Below are 23,187 nucleotides of genomic sequence, written 5' to 3'. Positions count from 1 at the left end.
CCAGAAATTAGGGGTTCAGGGTGTGATAGGGGGCTCCAGGATGGGGAATGGAGTTGGGGTTTGGGAGGGGGTGAGGGCTCCCGCTGGGTGTGTGGGCTCTGGGGTGGGCCTGGGGATGAGGCGTTTGGGGTGCAGGAGGAGGCTCTCAGCTGGAGGGTGGGCCAAGAGATTTGGAATGTGGGAGGCGGCTGTGGGTTGAGGCAGGGGGTTGGGGTGTGGGAAGTGGTATGGGCTCTGGGCTGGGGGTGAGGGCTTTGCACTGGGAATGGGGATGAGGGGTTTGGGGTGCAAGAGTGGGATCCAGGTTGGGGGGTGGGGCCGAGGGATTTGGAGTGTGGGAGGGGGCTGCGGGTTGAGGCAGGGGTTTGGGGTGCAGGAGGGGGCTCTGGGTTTGGAGCAGCTCAGGGCTGGGGCAGGGAGTTGGGGCTCAGGCTTGTGGCACGGGCTTCCCTCGGGCGGCTTTCAGTCAGCAACACAGCAAGGCTAAGGCAGACTCCCTGCCTGTCCAGGCACCGCACTGCACCCTGGAAGCGGCGAGCAGGTCTGGCTCCTAGGTACAGGGGGGAGGAAGACAGGAGGATCCGCGGTGCACGCTCCTCTCGCCTACAGGCACAGCCTCCCCAACTCCCATTGATTGTGGTTCCTGACCAATGGGAGTGCAGAGAGAATGCTCAGGATGGGGGCAGCGCACAGAGCCCTGTGGCCCCCCGCCTAGGAGCCAAACTTGCTGGCTGCTTCCGGGGTGCAGCGCAGTGCCAGAACATGTAGGGACTAGCCTGCTTTTGCGCTGCAGGACTGCCGACCAGACTTTTAATAGCCCGATAGGCAGTACTGACTGGAACCGCCAGGGTCTCTTTTTGACAGGACGTTCCAGTCGAAAACTGAACATCTAACAACATTATTGACAGAGAATCAACAAGGGGAGGAAATAGGGGTGGAGACACGGCACATCCCAGTGGTGGAAATTCCTAGTGCCAGGCCTGGGCAGGAGGAAGAGCAGCCTGGGAGGGGTGAAATCCTCTCCTGTCCCTGGGGATCTGCTCTGCCTGGGAGCAGAGTGGGTCAGGTCAGACAATGGATGGGGAATGTTCCCTGCACTGCCGGCCCCTCACGCAGCCTGGGGAGTGTTAACCATCCCTGCTCTCTCCTTACAGGTCCCTGCCTGGGGTTTCCCCATAGCGATGTGGTGGCGGCTCTGTGTGTGCATCCTGGGGATCCTCCTCCTGGCACCATGTTCTCTCTCTGGTAAAAATGTTTGAATCCCAACTATTTTCCTCCCTGTCCCCCATGGGCCCCCTGCAGGGCTGGGGTGGCAGGATTGTTGGGTCTTGCAGCAACTCACCCAGCTCCTGCTGCCCCTGAGAGAGGCTCCCAGAGCCCCCAACACTGATCCCTTCCTGTCCTGCCACGGGACCCAAAGGCACTGTGCTGCTAGACCTGCCCCACTGGGGACCTGGATTCTCATGACCTGCTATGCTGAGATCTTCCCAGCTGCCTGAGGGATGGGGGTGCCCAATTCCCATTAGGATGAAGGGGCGCTGCAGCGTCACCAACCCCAAGCCTTCAAACACCATGAGTCAGGCCTCAAAAATCAGGAAATTTGCTAAAAAATCATCAGATTTAAACAATCAATCAATCAAACAAACAAACAATAAACCTTTTGGTGTCTTCTTGTTTCCCTTGTTTTTTTGAGCCTTTGGTCACATTTTCAAACTTTTCTCTGCAAGTACTAGAGCTAGAAACTGACTTTTTTTTAAAAGATAGTTGAGATTCTCACACGATCATATCTCCAGGAGATGGGGCTTATGAAAAATATATGATAGCCCAAGAGCTGGCAACTCTGGTATCAAAATCTCCTTGGTGGTTTGCAAATCTCACCCAAGTTATCCCTCCCTACCTGTAGCCACACAGTGAATGTCAGGTGTTGCAGCTTGGCAGTAATTAAGTAATTAACAAAGGACCATGGAGACCCTTCAGACACAGCTATGTTACAAACATAAATCACCTTCAGATGCTTAATTTCCTCCAGACACCGATCCCTAGAATGGTGACTGCCCATCTGAGCCAGTTTCTATTTTGGGTATTGAATCCATGGAAGGGACATGCATCAGCCCAAAAGTCCTCAAAGACCCAATACCCTCAGGGCAGGCAGAAGCTCCTCTGAGGCAGCCTCTCAGCAGCTGTGGTGGGACTACATGGATCTGAAACTCATTCATCGAAGAAGTTGCTTTCAGTGGAAAGAGCTTGTAACTGGTTGCCATGGGGCTATGTGGGGCTCTTTGAATTGGTAGGTGTCTTTCAGCTGGGACCACCCCTTATCAAAAGAGTGTAAGTAGGTTGCAAGACAGACACCTTTGGAGGGGTTTACAGGGGATTGCAGGACAACATTGGAGGACTAGCTTGTGTCAGCTGTGATATGGCTGCACCACCCTGTGTCCACACTGAGAGTAACTTAAGCTACATATGATTCAACCTCAGGAACCTTCTGCTATGAGCAATGCATGACTGAGGAAATTTTGTTTAGCTCAGCAATCCCTCCCCTCTTTCCTCTCACTCAATCTGCTCCTGGGGTTCTCTTTTACAGAGGAATTCTCTCTGGATGACTTTCCGCACCCCGTGGTGGGGGTAATTGGCCAGGATGTGGTGTTACCCTGCCAGCTCACACCCCCGGCCAGGATGCCCAGCATGGATGTGCAGTGGAGGAAAATTGGACCAGGATTTATCCTGGTTCATGAGTACATGGATAAGGGTACCCGGGACCTGTCAGGGGTGAATTACCAGAACCGGACAGAGCTGTTCCTGCAGGAATTCAGCAGCGGGAATGTCTCCGTGAAGCTGAAACGGCTTCAAGTGATGGATGATGGGAAATACCGATGCTTTGTGAGGAACCCACAGTGGAGCCTAGAAGCCACCACTGAACTACGAGTTGCAGGTGAGATGCAGCACTAGGGGATGTAGAAGGATGGAATGTCGTTGCCTCAGTAACACTGGCCAGGCTGCTGGAGCTGTTCCAGCTGTTCAGTGCTTCTATTCTTGAAGCTCCAGTGTTATCAGTACTAGCAGATAGTGCAGCCTGCTAATTCAGCAGACCTAAGTGTTACTCATAAAATCCACAGGCACTGTTCGGTGAGAAAGACACATGGCCAGGTGTGACATTCCCCTGGTGTTATCTGGACCAGTGACCTGCTAGGTCACTCCAATCCTCAACTCTGGGAGCCAGCCTTACCCTGCTCTGCTGTGAGAACCCCCACTCCCAGGCTGTTCACGCACAGCCTCTAGCATGTAAGCTGGTCCCAGCTAGGTGAGTGAGCACTTTCGGCCAGCCACTGTTTGGATTGTGCAACCGAATGACACTAGCCAATATCTCCGGTCCGAGACACAACCCTAGAAACCTCCATCTTGCAGTGTCCAGTTATGCCCGCTGGATGCTGCAAGTTTATATGAGTTTGTCAATTTAACAAATAAATTGATATGTACCAGGCTTGTTATCCCAAAGGGAGTCTCTGACATACTGCAAACCAAACACACTGCTTCAGGTAGACTAAACAAACAAATGTATTAACTACAAATGATAGATTTTAAGTGATTATAAGTCAAAGCACAAGTCAGATTTAGTCACATGAAATAAAAGCAAAATGCATTCTAAGCTGATTTTAACACTGTCAGTGCCCGTACAAACTTAGATGCTTCTCACCACGGGTTGACTGGTTGCTCTTCAGCCAGGCTCTCCTCTTTGATCAGCGCTTCAGTCGCTTGGTGGTGGTGTCTGTAGATAGAGGTGGAAGAGAGAGAGCATGGCAAATGTCTCTCCCTTTTATCATGTTCTTTCTTCCCTCTTGCTTTGCCCCCCCCCTTCAGAGTCAGGTGAGCATTATCTCATTGTAATCCCAAACTGACCAAGGGAAGGGGCGTGACTCACTCGAGAGTCCAACAGATCCTTTGTTGCTGCCTAGGCCAGTGTCCTTTGTTCCTGTGAGGCTGGGCTGGGTTTGTCCCATACATGCCCTGATGAGGTGTGAACAGCCTCTCTGCTCTTGGAGAGCTTTGCCTTGGCTTGTTTTAAGCCACGAGGATACATTTTAAGCCTCATACCTATATACATGAAATGACAACCTATAACATTACTGTAACAACAATGCTCAGTGCATCGTGAGCCTTCCGAAGACACCCGACATGACAAACTTTGCATTGGATACCACACAATCATATTATAAAGATGAACATGGCCGTGCAGGCTGTTCTCCTGAGGTACAGAGCGTCACACCAGGTTTATTACCCTCAAGGCACCGTCCTAGTGCCCTGACTCCGTGGTTAAAGATATGCTAACACATGAGTGCCCAGTGGCAAGGAGTGGCTCAGTCAGCAGCGGGAGTCTCTGTTCCTCGGCCACACAAAGGGTTAAAGTGAACCCCCAACATTTATAGACTGAAACAAACAAATGGGATAAACAACTTACATAGCACCTTACATGACATCTGTTTGTTACTTCCCCTTGTTCCTGATATTACAGACAGAACAACCCTATTCATTGTTCTGTTAAATCATTTTATCTTTAACCAGATTGGGCTGTATCTGTACTAGCCTTCTGGAATGTATTTACATAAATATGTAGTGCCTAGAATTTTTTGAGAGTGATTATGATTTGGCAACACTAGCAGCAACTTTGCCAAGTTCATGTACTGGACAATGAACTTGGAAGCATCTCTTTTAATACATGGCCTGTTTTTGGTTCATAGCTTCTGGTTAAGGCCTCAGATCTTGCAACAGGCCTAGTGCTCAAGGCTCTTTTTCTCTTCTAATATCAAGCCCTGGGTACCATCACAGGGAGCGCTTGTGTCTGGGCAGCCAGAGCCTCCTGTACCCCTCCGGGTGCCCCAATACTCAGCCCAGCATGGCATTAGGGTCGTGTGCTGCAGGGAGTGGTGTGCAGGACACAGTAGGGGGCACTTTCCCCTCGCACTCAGAGCTGACTCCAGTGGGGTGCTAGCAGGGTCAGTGCTGCACTAAACGACCTCTTTTCAATTAGATGTAAAATTACAGTCCTCAGCTCTCATGCTTATTGCTGCGCTGTTTGTGGGAGCGGGACCTTTACCCTGATGTTCTGCCCAAATCCTAGCTAAGGATATAAGTACATTTGGCCTCCCTGAAACTCCCCCTGCAGTTTCCATGGACTGGGATATTGTTCTTTTATTCCCTTGGTATTGACCATATTTTCAGTGCTGCACAAGGGTAGTGAAAGGCATGGTGGATATAACCTAACCCCAGTCAATATAGTTCAGAAACATCAAGCTCCAGATGAGGGGCCCTTCTATAATAATGCAGAGCGTTGAGGTTGTTTTAAATCATCTCCCAGTTTTGGTGGCTCCTAGTGCAAAGGCTCCGCAGAAGACGTGTGCTTTTAGGGAGAGATTGAAATGAGGGGAGGGTGGTTGCATGCAACACAGGGAGAGGGAAATCCAAGCATGAAGAGTGGCTTGGCCTGGGGCACCATTACCATTGTGTGAGAAGGACACCACAGGGGACAGTATTTCGGAGGGTGGTACAGGAGGAGTGGTAGCAGATATGTAGCTGGGGTCACCATCCCTCACTTCCTGTTCTGTACTGAAGTGCAATGATCCTGACAACTGCTGGGCTTCACCCCAGAAGTGGCTGCATTTCAGCAGCAGGTGCAGCAATATCTGTGAGCAGTTTAAGCCTGCACATTCTTCTGTGAGCCTGAAGGGCTCAGTGCTCTATGGAAATACAAGACAGTATTATTTAATTTCCCCATTCGTCAGGATGAGGGATCCCAGGGAGGCTTTGCACACAAGGGAATGGAGCTTTCCAGTTGTAAGCGGGGGAATGGTCCCGCTATTGTGGGGAACTTTCCTGGCTTCTGCACTACCCCGGTGAAGTGGGCTAACGAAAGGATCCGAGTCCTCGCTCCCACTTCCTTTACCCAGAGGCCTCCCTGCCCTTGAGGACTCCCCTTCCACTCTCCTGTCTGGCAGAGTCCTCGTAAACCCCGACAAGGCTGGGCCCAGGATTCCTGGGGGGCTTGACCCCCAACCCTGCTGTGGTCACCTAGGACAGGGGCTAGGGTGTCCCCACTCCGGGGTACTCTCTTTGCACTGGGCACCTCCCTGACCCACTGATCATTTTATACAATTTAAAGCAAATACAAGTTATTTAATTAACAATTACTTTTAAAAAAGAATAAAGAAAAATGGAAAAGGTTAAAGGAAACACATCACCCTGCTCTGAGGCACGGAATATCACAAGCAGTGTCTCTGGAACGTCAGGGCAGTTCACAGTCTGTTCCTTGTAGGTCCCGGGCCTCCTTCTCAGGCCCTGGCTGTGCTGCAGGGACGCTGTGGGTTGGACACTTGCTCTGGCGGTGGCCACACGCTCTCAGGCTCTAGGTGGCAGGACCCTTCTTCCCAGCGTCGCCCCCGCCCTGTCAGGGTTACAATCCCCCTCCAAGTCTGGCCTGCAAGGCCTCTTGGCTGAGGTATCTCCCTGTGCTGGGCCCACTGCCAGGGTCCCCCTCACTCTCCCCAGCTGCTCACCGCACCCAGCTCCGGACTGCTCCAGCCCCAGCTCCAGCTCCACTCTGCCTCAGCACGGCTGCTGCTGCTGCTCTGCCTCCAGCTCCCTGGGCTGCTTCTCTGGCCCCTCTGGCTCTGGTTGCTGCAGCTCTCCTCCCAGGGCAGGTCTGCTCTGCAGGCTGCTTCTGTAACTCTGCTTTGGGGCTGCAGCTCTGCTCCCAGCAACTTAGCTCAGGCCCCTACTCTCTCCTGGCTGTGCTCTGGCTTTGGGGCTGCAGCTCTGCTCCCAGCAACTTAGCTCAGGCCCCTCTGGATCTGGCACGGTTCTGCTCTCCAGCTCAGCTTGGGCCCCTGCTTTCTCCTTAGCTCGGCCCCACTCAGTCTGACCCAGGCAATTCCAGCTCACACGGAGGACGGGACCTCCCTGGCCTCCTGACCCTCTGATTAGCCTGGCCGCCCTGTCAATCAGGCTGATCTGGAGCATTGGCCTCTCCCCATTGTTCCTGGGGACTGTCAGTCTCAGGCTCCTGATTTGCCATCGACCCTTCCCCTTTTAGTACTGGGAGCAAGCCAATCAAAACACCCCCACTGAATGTTAGTAAGGGGGCAACAGTCCCCTTACATTCCCCCTTGCTAAAATACTGCCACATCCACAATATTCACACCGGTACATCCGGGCCCCATAGTAACAACATATACCCACATCATTTTATATCAACAACCCATTAACAATTATCAAAAGAACATTTAACATATTTAACATTCCACATCTACTTCTTAATACCATACATAACAATATTCATTAAAACACTACATAGAACCAATAACATAATTATCTCTAAGTCTAACAGGAAGTACACCCTTATTAGCCCTCTGCGGCCTTCTTAAGACTGGTGGTTCGTTACCCATATTTTCTATTTCCCTATCCTCAGGTAATACTGGGTCAGTTTGAAGGATCTGGCCATTCTCATTAGGGTTTGGGTTTGCCCCACTCTGTCCCCCTCTGTATTCGGTTTGTGGGACTAGAACCATTTCCCAATTGGTTTCAGCCTCCTCGGGGTGTACTGATCTACGCCTCCTATGGTCCCTATCTGGACTAAGAGTGCAATGTTTCAACTGGTCCCTATGTACTACTCTCTCAGGACCTCCTCGTTCAGGCTGGTTAGCGTACACTGGCAGTTCGGGATTGTTGTGGGTGACCACAGTGTGGGGATTTGGCTTCCATTTGTCCTGTATTTTATTACATCTCCGGCGTCTATGGCTACGAACTGGTACACAGTCACCAGATCTGATGAGAGCCCCACTGGACTTGCTATCATAAGTCCTTTTCCTACTTTGGGCTGTGTCTTTAGTTGTACTGAGAGCAACTTTCCAGGCTGTCTTCAGCCTGTCATGGTGACCTTTGACCTGGTCATCATAATTGGTCACCTCATCCTTAGAAAAGACTTCTTGATGTTTCTCTGGCAACGCCCTTATGTTAGCCACATGTGCAGGAATCAGCCCTTGGCGTGCCGCTTGAACTGGAACTGGCAGTCTCCCATCACATCTTTCTTGAAGAAAGGTAACTCGTCCTCCCTTCTCCCTCGTCACCTGCAGCTCATTTCCTGGTACACAGCTGTGTTTGTCAAGGATCTTCCCTCTCCAAGGAGGAATAATGGTCTTCCGTTTTCTGCCCACTTTAACATTTCCCATATGGCTTGTGGGGCCCAGAGAAAGACTCTGCCTCTCCGCTCGAGCCAGTACTTTACTCAGCACAGCATTCTTCGTAGAGTGCTCGTGACAGTTCATCCTCCTGGTCCCTTTTCCTGGTAAGAGTAGCTCCTTCAGCTCACTAATGATGTTCATCCCTAGAATCCCTGGAACTCCTTCTCCCATATGGCTCCCTTTTGAGGCTTTGTCTTTCAGGATGAAGATGCATTTTCCTGGTAGTGTCTGGCCCATATACTCTATGTCTGCTTCAAGGCACCCCACCATTGGGATTGCCAGTCCATTAACAGCTGTTAGACGTACAAACCGTGTGCTGTGCATGGTCAGGTCCTTGTCCTTCAGATATTTTTGAAAATGCGACTCAGTAATGGTGGTGACTTCTGAGCCAGTATCTAACAAACATCTGGTCTTCACCCCTGCTATACATACTTCAGCAGTTAGACAGTCTCCAAATGCTCGCTTACAGAAGTCGCTAGATATGCTGGCACTGCCCACGTTCCTCTCAACACTGTATGCAGAGGGATTTTCTACGAAGGACAGGCCTAGGAATCCTTCTGCCACTGCTTGGCCTTCTACTGTAGATGGACCACTTGCTCCTGGTGCCCCATTGGTTTCGAGTGCCTGGGACTCTGTTCTCCTTCTCAGTGGACATTCTCGGCTAGTATGTCCTGGCCTTTCACAAGTGTAACAAATGTATCTTCCCAGCTCGTCCTTCAGTGGGGCTCTTCGGGATCCCGGTGCCCTTGGATACTTGGGCATACTAATGGGATTTTTTTCTTTCATCAACTCGGTCATCACTTTCAGCATCTCCCCCTGTTGGACCGCCAGTTTTTGGACAGCTTCACTTAAGCTTTCCAATATTAGCTCTGTTTGAGGCAGGGCCTTTTCCCCAGCAGCTGCATTCACTAGGCCCCCACTTCGTGTATGGGGGTTAGGCTTGGCCGTCTCTGCCACAGGAACTTCCTCTTCTTCTGACCACATAATGGCAGCCTGCATGAGTTCATGGAACTTCTTACTGGGCTCTTCTTTAAACCTCCTTTTCATTTCACGTCGGAGGGAGTCATCACGGAGCCCCAGCACCAACTGCTCTTTCAGAACCGTATCTGGGTCTGGAACTCGCTGAGGGTCTCGCCGCTCCACTTTGCTCATTCTCTCCTGGAGGTCATATGCGTATGCCCGGACAGTTTCACCAGGCTCCTGCTTTCTCTCAAAGAACTCCTTTAGTCGGGTTCCAATAGGTACCTTGTCTCCATACACTTCTAGGAGGAGTTCAAATACCTTTTCCACATCTTTCTTGTCTGCCACTGCCATGAACTTTACTGTGGCCTTGGCCTGGCCCTTGAGGTGCTCCTCTATGAAGTCCACATGATCTTCTTCAGGTACTCTTAGCACACGCAGAGCCGCCTTCACAGACTTGACCCACTCCTCTACTGTAATGTCTCCTGGTCTAGTCGGGAAGCCACCAAACTCCGTGACCTTCCGCTCCCGTGGGACATAAATAGTAGGGGGTTTCTTAGCTTCTGCTGTCTGTTGGTCTATTACTGCCTTGGCCAGCGATAAGGCTTCTCTCTGTTCAGTTCTAGCTTGCTGTAATGCCTCCGCTTGGTCTGATAATCTGCGCTGAAGTTCAGCAAACTGGGTTCGTAGTTCTTCAATTCCAGCCATGGTAGGGTGCTCAACCAGGCCCGGACCGTGCTACTAGAACTTAACCAGAAAACCAATGGGATGGACCCTGTGGATAGGATCCTGTTCGTGACGCCAATTATGTAAGCGGGGGAATGGTCCCGCTATTGTGGGGAACTTTCCTGGCTTCTGCACTACCCCGGTGAAGTGGGCTAACGAAAGGATCCGAGTCCTCGCTCCCACTTCCTTTACCCAGAGGCCTCCCTGCCCTTGAGGACTCCCCTTCCACTCTCCTGTCTGGCAGAGTCCTCGTAAACCCCGACAAGGCTGGGCCCAGGATTCCTGGGGGGCTTGACCCCCAACCCTGCTGTGGTCACCTAGGACAGGGGCTAGGGTGTCCCCACTCCGGGGTACTCTCTTTGCACTGGGCACCTCCCTGACCCACTGATCATTTTATACAATTTAAAGCAAATACAAGTTATTTAATTAACAATTACTTTTAAAAAAGAATAAAGAAAAATGGAAAAGGTTAAAGGAAACACATCACCCTGCTCTGAGGCAGGGAATATCACAAGCAGTGTCTCTGGAACGTCAGGGCAGTTCACAGTCTGCTCCTTGTAGGTCCCGGGCCTCCTTCTCAGGCCCTGGCTGTGCTGCAGGGATGCTGTTGGTTGGACACTTGCTCTGGCGGTGGCCACACGCTCTCAGGCTCTAGGTGGCAGGACCCTTCTTCCCAGCGTCGCCCCCGCCCTGTCAGGGTTACGATCCCCCTCCAAGTCTGGCCTGCAAGGCCTCTTGGCTGAGGTATCTCCCTGCGCTGGGCCCACTGCCAGGGTCCCCCTCACTCTCCCCAGCTGCTCACCGCACCCAGCTCCGGACTGCTCCAGCCCCAGCTCCAGCTCCACTCTGCCTCAGCACGGCTGCTGCTGCTGCTCTGCCTCCAGCTCCCTGGGCTGCTTCTCTGGCCCCTCTGGCTCTGGTTGCTGCAGCTCTCCTCCCAGGGCAGGTCTGCTCTGCAGGCTGCTTCTGTAACTCTGCTTTGGGGCTGCAGCTCTGCTCCCAGCAACTTAGCTCAGGCCCCTACTCTCTCCTGGCTGTGCTCTGGCTTTGGGGCTGCAGCTCTGCTCCCAGCAACTTAGCTCAGGCTCCTCTGGATCTGGCATGGTTTTGCTCTCCAGCTCAGCTTGGGCCCCTGCTTTCTCCTTAGCTCGGCCCCACTCAGTCTGACCCAGGCAATTCCAGCTCACACGGAGGACGGGACCTCCCTGGCCTCCTGACCCTCTGATTAGCCTGGCCGCCCTGTCAATCAGGCTGATCTGGAGCATTGGCCTCTCCCCATTGTTCCTGGGGACTGTCAGTCTCAGGCTCCTGATTTGCCATCGACCCTTCCCCTTTTAGTGCTGGGAGCAAGCCAATCAAAACACCCCCACTGAATGTTAGTAAGGGGGCAACAGTCCCCTTACACAGTCACAGACCCCTATACCCAGTGGTAGGTGGGGAATCACATGGTGCCAAAGACAGGATTTCCTGCTACACACACTCTTTGTCTCTCCCTGTAGCTGTGGCTCCAGTGTTGATTGACGTGCTGGGCCCCCGGGGCCAGGGGATCGGGCTGGCTTGTAGATCCACAGGCTGGTTCCCCAAACCCGAACTCCAGTGGGTTGGAAAGAACTGGCAGAACCTGGCGATGGAGATTGTGACCGACGTGACTCAGGACAGGGAGAACCTGTATAGTGTTGTGAGTCATGTCACTGTCACAGAAGGGGAAGACAATGGAGACATCGTCTGCATAGTGCAGAATGGCCTGCTGGAGACCGAGCGACAATCGGCCATTCACCTCTCAGGTGAGTTTCCTCCCCACCCCCGTGTAGAATGTGTTGTTGTTAGTACTGGCCTTGTGTTGTTAAGGCCGCTGCCAGTGTCGCGATTTTTGAAGCTCCATGGATGCTCTTGGAGCTGCATGTTAATTCAGCAGACTTTGATGTTATTCATAAGAAAGAGCACAGGCTCCGTTCGGGGATGAAGGTGCTCAGCCAGATTTATTGTTGACAAAGAATGGTACTAGTGACATTTGGTTGATAAAGGTAATGTGGTGAAGTAATACACTCAGAGCCTGTCTACACTAGAAACATCACAGCAGCAACACTGTAGTGTAAACACTTATTACAGCACCAGACAGGGTTCTTACATAGCTGTGGTAAATCCACTTGTCCGAGAGGCGGTAGCTAGGTTGACAGAATAATTCTTCCATCGACCTAGTGGTGTCTACACCTGGGGTTAGGTCAGCTTAAATACATGGTAAAGGGGTGTGAAATTTTTCACAGCTGTGAGTGATGTAATTAACCCAACCTAACTCTGTAGTGTAGAACATGTCTCAGACTCTGTAAGCCGATTGACTTACTCCTTCATGAAACTCTGATTAAAAAAAATTGCACTGTACAAAATCAATGTAGACCACATTATATGGATTAAAAGCTGGCTTACTGATAGATCTCAAAGTAATTGTAATGGGGAATCATCCTCCAATAGGGATGTTACCAGTGGGGGTCCCACGGTGATCTGTTCTGGGACAATGTTATTCAAGAGCTTTATCAAAGAGCTGGAATGAAATGTAAAATTTGCAGGTGAGATGTAAATAATGATACAAGTACTACAGACAGACCTGGCTTGCTTGATAAGGTGGGTTCACACTAACAACATGCTGTCATGGATACACAGGACTAGTGCAATGGCCCCAGCAAAAAATCCCACTTTCTCACACAAGCATTTCCACATGGCCAAATGCCAGATCACATGTCTATGAACAAAGAGTGTAGGTCACACTTGCAGGATGGGAGACTATCCTGGAAAGCAGTGACTCTGAAAAGGATTTGAATGTGAGCTCCCAGAGCAAGTCTGGAGCTAACATGGTGAATGCAGCCTTTGAATGTATAAATGAGAATATCTAGCAGGAGAAAGGAGGTGACATCACCTGTGTGTGTGGTGTTAGCCAGAACGCTACTGGATACTATGTCCAGTTCTGGTGTCCACACCAGTGGAATAGCCAGGTGGACGGAAGAGAGGGATCGGAAAAAAAAGTTGCCACCCGCTGCGGCGCTTTTACTGATGGGGCAGCGCTCCGGGTCTTCGGTGGCACCTCGGCGGCGGGACCTTCACTCGCTCCGCAGGTCTTTGGCGGCATTTCGGTGATGAAGCTTCAGTGCTGCCGAAGACACCCAAAGCGAGTGAAAGTCCCACCGCCGAAGTGCCGCCAAAGACCCGAAGCGCCGCCCCATCAGTAAAAGCAATGCAGCAGGTGGCACCTTTTTTCCCCACTCCTGGGTGAGTAAAATTAAAAAGGTTCCCCCCCAGCTACGCTACTGGTCCACACCTTCAAATGGTATGTTGACAAATTGGAAAGTGCTCAGAAAATAGCTACAAGAAGGATTAGAGATCGGGAAACCTGCCTCAAGGTCAGAAATGTAGGAGCTCAAGTTCTGTAATTTATTCAAGGGAAGGTTAAAAGGTGACTTGATCATGGTTTGTAAGTACCTACACAGTGAGGAGATTTCTGTCAGTCTCTAATCTAGCTGACAAAGGAAGAACAAGATCTGATGGCTTGAAGTTGAAGCTAGACAAATTCAGACTAGAAATAAGGTGCAGATTTTAACAGTGAGGGGAATTAACGATTGGAACAACTGCTCTGGGGACGTGGTGGATTCTCCATCATCTGGAATCTTGAAACCCAAACTGGGCATCTCTTTCTATAACATCCGCTCTAGCTGGAACAGAAGTTCTGGGCTGGATGCAGGGATCATGGGGGGAGGATCTCTGGCCTGGGCTATTCAGGAGCTCAGATGGCCCCTTCTGGCCTTAACTCTGAATCCATGAACTCGTAACACACTGGTGCCAGCTAGGAAAACAATTGTTCGCTGCTGAACTTATGTGGACTGGACCTGGAGACAGAACTGGGAGCTGCGTGACAGTGACCATCTGAATAGCCAGCTGGTGCAGGCAGGGCTGGGCAGACTGGGCATGGAGCTGCTGGCTGTTGGCTTGTAGCAGCCGGAGAGATTTGGACAGAGCAGAGTCCTGGTTCTTGGAACTGATGCTGTGATGGCTTCTCTGGTTTCAATGACTCCCATTTGTGGCTGTGCTTTGCGCATGGAGGGGATGTTCCCTTCCATCCTGGGAATTTCTGAGGATCCCTGAGCCAGGACTCAGCTGTCAAACCAAGTGGCAAGCCCCATTCTCCAGCTCCAGGATGGGACCGTGCTCCTCACACACTGCGCTCTCTGTTTGCCAGGTGACATTTTCCCCCGTGTGTCTCCCTGGCTGGCTGCATTCTGGGTATTGTTCACTCTGGTTCTCATTGCTGCTGGAGCTTGTGCATATCGTGAATACACAGGTAATGGGAATGTGCAATTTGCATGTTGAGAGCCCAGCCCTAGATGGCACTGGGCTGGGGCATGGGAACATTTTATGGTTCAGATATTTACCTTGTGTTGGTTTTAGGAAATAAACCAAACTAGCAAACACACTAGGGGTCCCTAGCCCCAGCTGTATTAGCGTATTGTTCAGTGTGTCCACTTCTTTCCCTGCCTCACTGCAATGTCTGATTCTCTGTCTCACAGCAAAGCGAAAGGCCTCTCAGAAGAAACGATCTGAAGAGGAGACTCTGTTAAATATGAGTAGGTCTCTTGCTCTGTCTTTTGTTTTGTCTCAGATGGGTGAGCTCTGTGACTGGTTGGTATTGTCTATTGTCGCAATGCAATGAAAGGGATGGCAACAAGAGGTCTCTGCTTAGTGATTCCTCACCTCCCCACATTCTCACACACCCTGAGGGTAGCAGGTTGGCAAATGTATATTTTGCAGTAGAAACCCAATGGTCAGTGTTGTGAGAGTCCCTGCATCCAGGGCCGGTGCAAGGATATTTTGTGCCCTAGGTGAAACTTCCACCTTGCGCCCCCCGCCCCCACCCCTCCCCCCGGAGCATTGCTTATTATAAACTTTCAAAAATGAATACTGCATAATGTGGCATTGTTCATTAGAATTAATACACATTCGTCTTGAAAATGTATTAATTTCATTATTTAGCCTACATATTTAATGAAAATAAATGGATAACATGAGAGGGTGTGGGGCTGGCTGGTTTCGGGCAGGGGAATGCGGCAGCAGTTGGCTGGAGACAGGCGGGTGTGAGGCTGGCTGGCTGGCTTTGGGCAGGGCAGGGGATGTGGAGCTGGTTGGAGATGGGGTGTGGGTTTGGCTGGAGACAGGGGGTGCGGGGCTGGCTTCGGGCAGGGGTGTGTGGCAGGGGCTGGCTGGAGACAGGTGGTGTGGGGCTGGCTGTGGGCAGGGCGGGGGTGTGTGGTGGCTGGCGACAGGGGGTGAGAGTCTGGCTGGAGACAGGGGGTGTGGGGCTGGCTGCGGGCAGAGCAGGGGGTGTGGGGCTGGCTGGAGGCAGGGCAGGGGGTGTGGGGCTGGCTGTGGGCCAGGGGTGTGGGGCTGGCTGCGGGCAGGGCAGGGGGTGTGGGGCTGGCTGCGGGCAGGGCAGGAGGTGTGGGGCTGGCTGCGGGCAGGGCAGGGGGTGTGGGGATGGCTGCAGTCAGGGGGTGCGGGGCTGGCTGGAGGCAGGGAGTGCAGCAGGGGCTGGCTGCAGGCTGGACAGGGGGTGCAGCAGGGGCTGGCTGCGGGCAGGGCAGGGGGTGTGGGGCTGGCTGCGGGCAGGGCAGGGGGTGCAGCAGGGGCTGGCTGCGGGCAGGGCAGGGGGTGTGGGGCTGGCTGGAGGCAGGGCAGGGTGCGTGGGGCTGGCTGTGGGCCAGGGGTGTGGGGCTGGCTGCGGGCAGGGCAGGGGGTGCAGCTGCCATGGATTGAGCTGGAGCACAAAGAGCAGCTGCGGAAGGAAGAGCTGTTGGACAGAAGCTTCTGTGAGGAACTGGCTGTCTCCCATGGAGAGGTACCACCTGAGGGATCCACATTTTAAATAGCAGTGGGGATGCCCCTGCAGCCCCTTGCCCTCTCAGCCTCCTGGTCCCTGGCTCTCCCTGCAGCTGGCTCCCTAGGGGCTCTCCCTGCCCTGCCCCTCTTGCCCCAGCCCCTCATTAGGCCTGGGTGCATGTAAAGCATGCAGCATATCTTTGTACTGTGTCAATGACTCCTGAACTGGTGGGTGCTATGTCTAATTGCTGCCCACTATCTCTTTCTTTGCTGGGCAATTAGATGACAATTAACTCGGAAAAGCCCAGAGGGCTCAGAGCAGAGAAGGAAGGATGAGAGACCTTTAGGTTTCAGTTCTGTGCAAAGCAGGTTAACTTTTCTTTTCAGCTGCCTATAAATAAACCTAGTGGAGAAAAGGGTTTTTTCCCCACCCCTCACCCCTCAAAAAATCGCTTATGATTTTAATGGACCCAGAAGCAAAATAATTCTGTAATCAAAAAGACAAGTTTCCTGCTTTCCCTTCCACAAAGATCTATTTCCAACCCAGGTAACTTGTTATTTATTATCTGTAGTAACTATGTTCTCACGTTTGAATAATATACTGTAGTGGTGTCGGAGTTCTTTGGACATCCCTCAGCTCTTTTGAGGTGTTGGGAGTGAATACTAGACCCTCGGTTAATTACCTTTAACTTACTTCATGTGCCCATCTTCTGGTCATTAATTTTTGAAGAGTTAAATTAGATTTTCAAAACCCAGCTTTAAAATGATGTTCACGCCGACAATTGCAATTTAATTGTCCAAATGGGGAAATCGATGCCTTGAAACATGGGATCTAATTTTAAAATTGTATTAAAAATGTGGCATTATAAAGGGGAAATATTTTAAAAGGTTTCACCAGTATCCCCATTACTGTTACCCAGGATTCTGCCTCAAGCAATAACACAGGAGGGAGAGGGCAATGGACAGATTAGTGTTCAGGGGTACTTCAAACAAAAAGGCATTTACTCTTAAATTATCTCGTTGAATAAACTTGTTAGCATTTCTAAGGGGGACACTGAGCATTCCAAACAGTGATAAGGTTTCTTATCAGCCATACTTCAATGCTCCCCACACCCCCCACTATGCCCTGATTGGGCAGGTAGGCAGGCTCCATGCTGGCTCCCAGCTTGGCTGTGCAGGCTGCAGGTGAGACCCGGCGATGTGGGGAGGGGGGAATGAGCATATAAGGGCTGTAGTCAGGGCCAGCTTTAGGAAGTGCGGGGCCCAATTCGAACATTTTCGGCGGGGCCCCAGCAGGGACGATTAAAAAAAAAAAAAAAAAACACGTAAAAAACCCCCTTTCATTTCTTCCATATATTATTTACTTTCCATAACTATATAAATAATAACAAAATGATATATTACGTACATTGCTGGCTGGAGGCAGGGCAGGGGCAGGGCAGGGGCTGACTGGAGGTAGGGTCAGGCTGGAGGCAGGGCAAGGGGTGTGGGGCTGGCTGCGGGCAGGGCAGGGGGTGCGGGGCTGGCTGGAGACAGGGCTGGTGTGGGGAGAGCAGGGGGTGCAGGGCTGGAGTCAGGGCAGAAGGTGCAGCAGGGGCTGGCTGCAGGCAGGGGGTGCGGGGCTGCCTGGAGACAGGCTGGCTGCGGGCAGGGCAGGGGTGCAGGGCGGGTGTGGGCAGGCGGTGCAGCAGGGGCTGGCTGCGGGCAGGGCAGAGGGTGCTGGGCTGGTGTGGGCAGGGGTTGCAGCAGGGGCTGGCTGCAGGCAGGGGTTGCAGCAGGGGCTGGCTGCGGGCAGGGCAGAGGGTGCTGGGCTGGTGCAGGCAGGGGTTGCAGCAGGGGCTGGCTGCGGGCAGAGCTGGGGGTGCTGGGCTGCTGCGGGCAGGGGTTGCAGCAGGGGCTGGTTGCGGGTAGGGCAGAGGGTGCTGGGCTGGTGCAGGCAGGGGTTGCAGCAGGGGCTGGCTGCGGGCAGAGTTGGGGGTGCGGGGCTGGTGTGGGCAGGGGGTGCAGCGGGGGCTGGCTGCGGGCAAGGCAGGGGCTCCCCTGCTTCTACCGCCCCGGCCCTTCAAATAGCTGCTGGAGCCCCGGGGAAGTGGCAGGGCTCCAGTGGCTATTTAAAGGGCAGGGGCGGTAGAAGCAAGGGCAGCCCCGGACTTTTTAAATAGCCCCCAGAGCCCCGCAGCCCTACTCCACCCCCTGCTGGGAGCCCCAGACACTTTAAATTGCCCCCTGGGGAAGCCTGGCCACCCCGGTACTGCGTACCGGCGGTGGCAAGGGAGCGGGGCCCGATTCAGGGGAATCACCTGAATCGGCCTAAAGCCGGCCCTGGCTGTAGTGTCCAGTTTTGAAACATTAGAAATTTGGCAATCCTAACCAGCAGCCCTGCTCCTATCAAACTTGCCAGCTCTTGCACTGGGTTTGGGAGTGCAGCTCTGGCCTATCTGTAACTAACCCCAGTTGTTAGGGAGTGTACAGAACCACCCAGTGTGTATCCAGGGGTTCCCAACAGTCCCTTATTACAAGTGACGTCCCTTATTTTTCATCACTGTACAACCAGGAGTTGCTGAGTGCTGCAAATAGCAGCAAGAAATATCCCTGGCAAATGTAGGTCAGTACTGCTTAATAATAATAATAATAATAATAATAATTAATAATAAATTAATAATAAGTATAATATAATCTGGGAGGACAGATGGGGGGTGCTAAGAAAACAGTCCCTTATTTTTGAAATACAATGTTGGCAACCCTATGTGTGTCTCTTTTCTCTTCCCCATTTCAGAGAGTGACAAGGAGACCTTGGAATCAGGTACTTGGCTAAACCCCTAGTAAACGTGTGTCTGCACTTTCATGCTATAACAAGATAGAAAAAACACCACATGCACTGTATGGACTTCAATCACTTTCATGGTTATCTCCCCCTGCCCTGGAAATAAACAAACATTGCAGAGTTTGCAGACCAGATTTCAGTACCATCCTGAACAATGGAGAGTGAATTTCATGGATAGCAGGACTCAAGCTAGGTCTACACTGCCCAACAGGCCAGTTTATGGGGGTGTGAATAGCAACACATGCCAAAGTGCTGCATTGTAAAAACCTCATGGGGATGCTGGGGTGTGAATTAAAAGGTTGCTAGTTTGCATTAATGTTGTCCTGTTTGAAGAAGGTTACATTAGTGCAAACTAGGTGTTGTTTAGTGCACACCAGCTGCAGCCACCTGGGGCAGTTACAGCGCGGCACTTTGGTATGTACTGCTAATCACACCCCTGTAAGCCAAATTTTGGGCCTTGGCTACACTGGCAATTCACAGCGCTGCACTTGCTGCGCTCAGGGGTGTGAAAAAACACCCCCCCTGACCGCAGCGAGTGCAGCGCTGTAAAGCGCCAGTGTAATCAGCGCCTGCAGCGCTGCACGCTCGCTCACAGCGCTGCAAGCTATTCCCCTCGGAGAGGTGGAGTACTTGCAGCGCTGCGAGAGAGCTCTCGCAGCGCTGGTGGCGCGACTACACTCGCGCTTCACAGCGCTGCCACGGCAGCGCTGCCGCGGCAGCGCTGTGAATCCGCGAGTGTAGCCAAGGCCAAGGGGCTGTGTAGACAAGCCCTGAGTCAGGGGCTGGGCAAACTTCCTCCATGCGGTTGTGTGGTTATATCTTAATTCTGAAGTGCAAAATCCCTGCTCTCCCATTGCTGGGTTCCCTGCATGCACACAGCTCTTCCACTACCCCTCAGTCCTCACCCATTGCCTCCCCACTATCCCAGCCCTCAGCTCCCTACAGCACCCCCAGTGTCTCTGAATCCCCACCCCAGCTTCCCTGCTATCTCAGCCCTGGGTTCCTCATTCCTGTCCTCTTCCCCTATCCTTGATAATCTAGGTCTGGCCCACAAATGAACAGAGCCTCCAAACCCTACTACACTCTGTAGGGACTCTGTGAGGTGCACTCTGATGGGCCCCACTACCCACATTGTTCCCATAAGAGCCTGGAGAGGACCTGCGCCCATGTCTCTAGGGGAGGACAGTAAATCCAGTGCCCACACAGCCCCATGAAGCCCTTCCCCAGCTAAGCTCCTGCCAACCACTGACCCTAGAGTTACACACTTCTGCGAATCAGCACCACAAAGGGATTGGGCACAGTCCAGAAATAGGAGATCTGAGGCCGGGTGACAGGCTGCAGCAGTGCAGGCCTCTCTCTACAGGATACATGTTCTGAAGTGACACTCTCTTCCCTCATTCCCTGCAATGGGGTGCTGCCCCTGGGCAATTTGTGGGCCCTCTTTAGGGGCTGATCTGGGACCTTGTCTGTTATCCATTAACAACAGTTTTGTCTGACATGTCCTGTCACTTCTGAGATCCTTGGCTCATCGGGTACGTCTTCACTGCACGTAGGAGCGAGCTTCCAAGCGCAGGTATCCAGACACTCGCTAGCTCTGTTTGAGCTAGTGCGCTAACAATAGCAGTATGGCTGGGGTAGCAGAGGAAGCAGCTCAGGGTAGCCACCTGTGTATGTACCCGGGGGGGGTTTAAGGGGATTTGTACTTGAGCAACTAGCCTAAGCAACTGCATGTGCTACCCCCAGCTACCCGGCTGCTTTTAGTGCACAAGCTCGAGCAGAACTAACACTGGTCTGCGCCAAACTGGGAAGCTCGCTCTCAGCTGCAGTGTAGACGTACCCAGAGTTTGGAACAGCCCCATGTCACTGTGCTTAGAACGACCCACGCTGAACCCATGATGGTCTCCTTCTCTTCTCTCCCCAGAGCGCCAGGAGCTGCATGAGAGGCTTGGTAAGATCATCCACCTCCCCATTACAGCCCCTGGGCAGAGGCTCCATATTTGTTTCTAAAGATGGATCCCAGAGCTGAGCTCCAGTACTCTCCAGGTCCAGCTATCCCCTAGTTACACCTGCAGTGTGTAGCTTTGATGCTCCAAAGGGTTATTAGTAATTCCCTTTAGACAGAAGGGTTGAAGACATCAGAGCTGTATCTGGATCCAGACCCACATCTCCCATCCAGGTTAGATGCTTGGCAAATCCCGCTTGGGATTTGTATCTTGCCAGTGTCCCTTTAAAATCCCCAATCTGCTGTGGACCACCATGGCCAAACAGCAGCTTCTTACAGGCCTGAATTCTGCTCTTGGTAACACTGGTGTAAACCAGATTCGCTGCAGTGAAGCACATGGAGTTATTGTGGATTACAGCAGCGTCACTGAGAGCAACATTTACTCCAGTCCAGCAGGTCATTGCCATTAGCCGAGATCTCTGGTCTCTGGGATCAAAGGGCCTGTCTTTCACTTCATGCAGCCAGGACATTTCTCCTTTGGCAGCGAGGTCCCATGAACCACGTATAAAGCAATCACAGGGTCACAGAGCAGCCCCCAGAACTGAGCCCTCTATGTAAATGACAGGGAATAACTCCGTCTCTTTCCATTTCAGGCAGGGAGGTCGCAGAGCTAGGTAAGAGGACGTGTTTCCATGTCACATTTCACATTGCTCGTTTCCTTTATATCTGCCAATGACCCCTATCCCAGAACAGCATCTCCTGTGGGAGCGAGTTCCCTGTGTTTGCTGGGCCCCTGATCATGTTTGTTCCTCTTCCCTTGCAGAGTTCAGGAGGGTTCGGAGCTTCATGGGTGAGTGGGGCTGTGTGGGGCTGAGGTGATGCCACGCTGGGTTTAGTGGTATCGGCCTTACGTAGCTGAGCTGTCAGGGGCGTGGGGTCTCCATGGGGCGGGCGGGGCAGGGCATGCGCTGGCTGCAGAGCTGTGGGGATGGATGCCATGAATCATCCTGAACACGCTGCCCTGAGCTGTAAGTCTAACCCCGGGCAGCTCCCTCGCAATCCCCCCTTCAGCTAGTCCTGACACCCCTGCACACACCTCTCATTGGCCCTTCAGTGATGATCCATCCCTACCCCATCAGCTCCCCCAACATCCCCACTCAGCCCTCCTCCCACAGCCTGCAGAGTCTTCACCCCCTGGGCACCTTCCATGGCCCCCAGGAGCCCTAACACCTCTCAGGGACAGAACCTGTGCAGGGTGGGGAGTGAGAAGATACAAAGAGCCCAATTCTCCACTATATCTCCCCCCACATACCACCAGCTCAGGGGCCAGGCCCAGCCACAGCCCTGCAGCTCCCCAGAGCCCATGGCCGGATCCAGGCTAGCAGGGCTTGTCCCACTAGTCACTCCAACCCTTAATACTCTGTCCTTCGCTCCAGCTGTCCTGGCTGGAATCTCTCCTGTGGGATCATGGGGTCCCCAACTGATACATGGCTAATGAGGTTATTCTGGTTTCTCTCCCCAGTTCCTGTCACCGTAGATCGAAATTGCAAACACCCCAAACTCACCATGTCTGCAGATGGCAGAACAGTCTGGCACAACCAAGGGCCGGCTGCCCCATCTGGGCCCCTGATCGCCGTGGGGATGGAGGGATTTTTGGCCAGGGAGGATCATGATAAGGAGGCAGGGGCTTGCCGGGTGTACTGGGAGGTGGAGGTGGGAGACAGCCCAGACTGGGTGCTGGGGGTGCTGAGTAGGACTGTGAGGGAGAAAGTGGCATATCAGAGGCTGGAGAGTTTCCCCGACTGGGGATGCTGGGTTCTAAGGAGATCTGAGGGGCAGTATCACCCAAGGGAGGCCAACACTGTGATTCAGAGCTGGGGTGTGACACCAACAGTGGTTGGGGTGTATCTGGATCTAGAAGGGGGGAGTCTCTCATTTTATAGTGTCAGTTCAATGGCCCTTATCCTAGAGATTCCTGTGGAAGGTTCTGAGAGATTGTTCCCGTTCCTCAGCCCTGTTTACGCTGCAGGGAGGGACCAGGGGAAACCCCTCAGCTTCTGCCCCCCAGGCAACTGGGATTTCCCCCAGAAATTAGGAGTTAGTGGGTCTGTTATTCAGGGAGATCCCACAGCCCCTGCACAACCCCCTGCCCCCAAGAACGGGGAAGGGGCAGAAAATGACACAGGGCCATCCGCAACTGCAGAAACAACCCCAGCCCCTGCACATTACCCTGCCCCTGGAAACAAGCAAGTGAGAGAAAACAGCACTGGGGCATCTGTCAGAGAAAATGTGCAAAAGCTCCTGCCCACCAACCTGCTCCTGAAGTGGAAGCAGGGGGATAAAACAGAGCAGGAGCATCCACAGCTGGAAGCATCCCCCAAAGAGAAGGGGAAGAAGAAACACCAAAAACCCCAGGTCTGAAATTCCCCTCCCCCCCCCACCACCACCAAACCCTCCTGTGCGGCAAAGGGAATCATGCAAAGAAAAATCCTCAGAATTTGACTTCAGAGGGGATCTCTGGACCTGACTCTTGTTCCAGGGATACAAGGCCAGGAAATACACCGGTATCAGACCCAAATGCCGACACCTGAGAAAGAACCTTGCCCCACAGGGAAAGTGGGGAAATGGCGACACGTCAGAAATTT

The 23,187-nt window shown here is 52.6% G+C and overlaps 1 protein-coding gene across 1 annotated transcript; it reads left to right on the top strand.

Moving 5' to 3' along the window:
* The first annotated feature begins 1,181 nt into the window (after positions 1-1,181).
* On the top strand, positions 1,182-22,963 carry LOC135893254 (butyrophilin subfamily 3 member A1-like). The gene is made up of 10 exons (XM_065421054.1): positions 1,182-1,245; positions 2,585-2,932; positions 11,417-11,701; positions 14,143-14,244; positions 14,471-14,527; positions 18,553-18,579; positions 20,522-20,548; positions 21,196-21,216; positions 21,366-21,392; positions 22,065-22,963. The coding sequence occupies exons 1-10, from the start codon at positions 1,182-1,184 to the stop codon at positions 22,961-22,963; spliced, it is 1,857 nt and encodes a 618-aa protein (XP_065277126.1).
* Positions 22,964-23,187: the final 224 nt, after the last annotated feature.

This window comes from Emys orbicularis, chromosome 21, assembly GCF_028017835.1.
Source record: "Emys orbicularis isolate rEmyOrb1 chromosome 21, rEmyOrb1.hap1, whole genome shotgun sequence".
In the NCBI taxonomy this organism is placed as follows: Eukaryota; Metazoa; Chordata; order Testudines; family Emydidae; genus Emys; species Emys orbicularis.
Note: the sequence above shows the minus strand (reverse complement) of the source record. Positions and strands in the feature narration are given on the sequence as shown.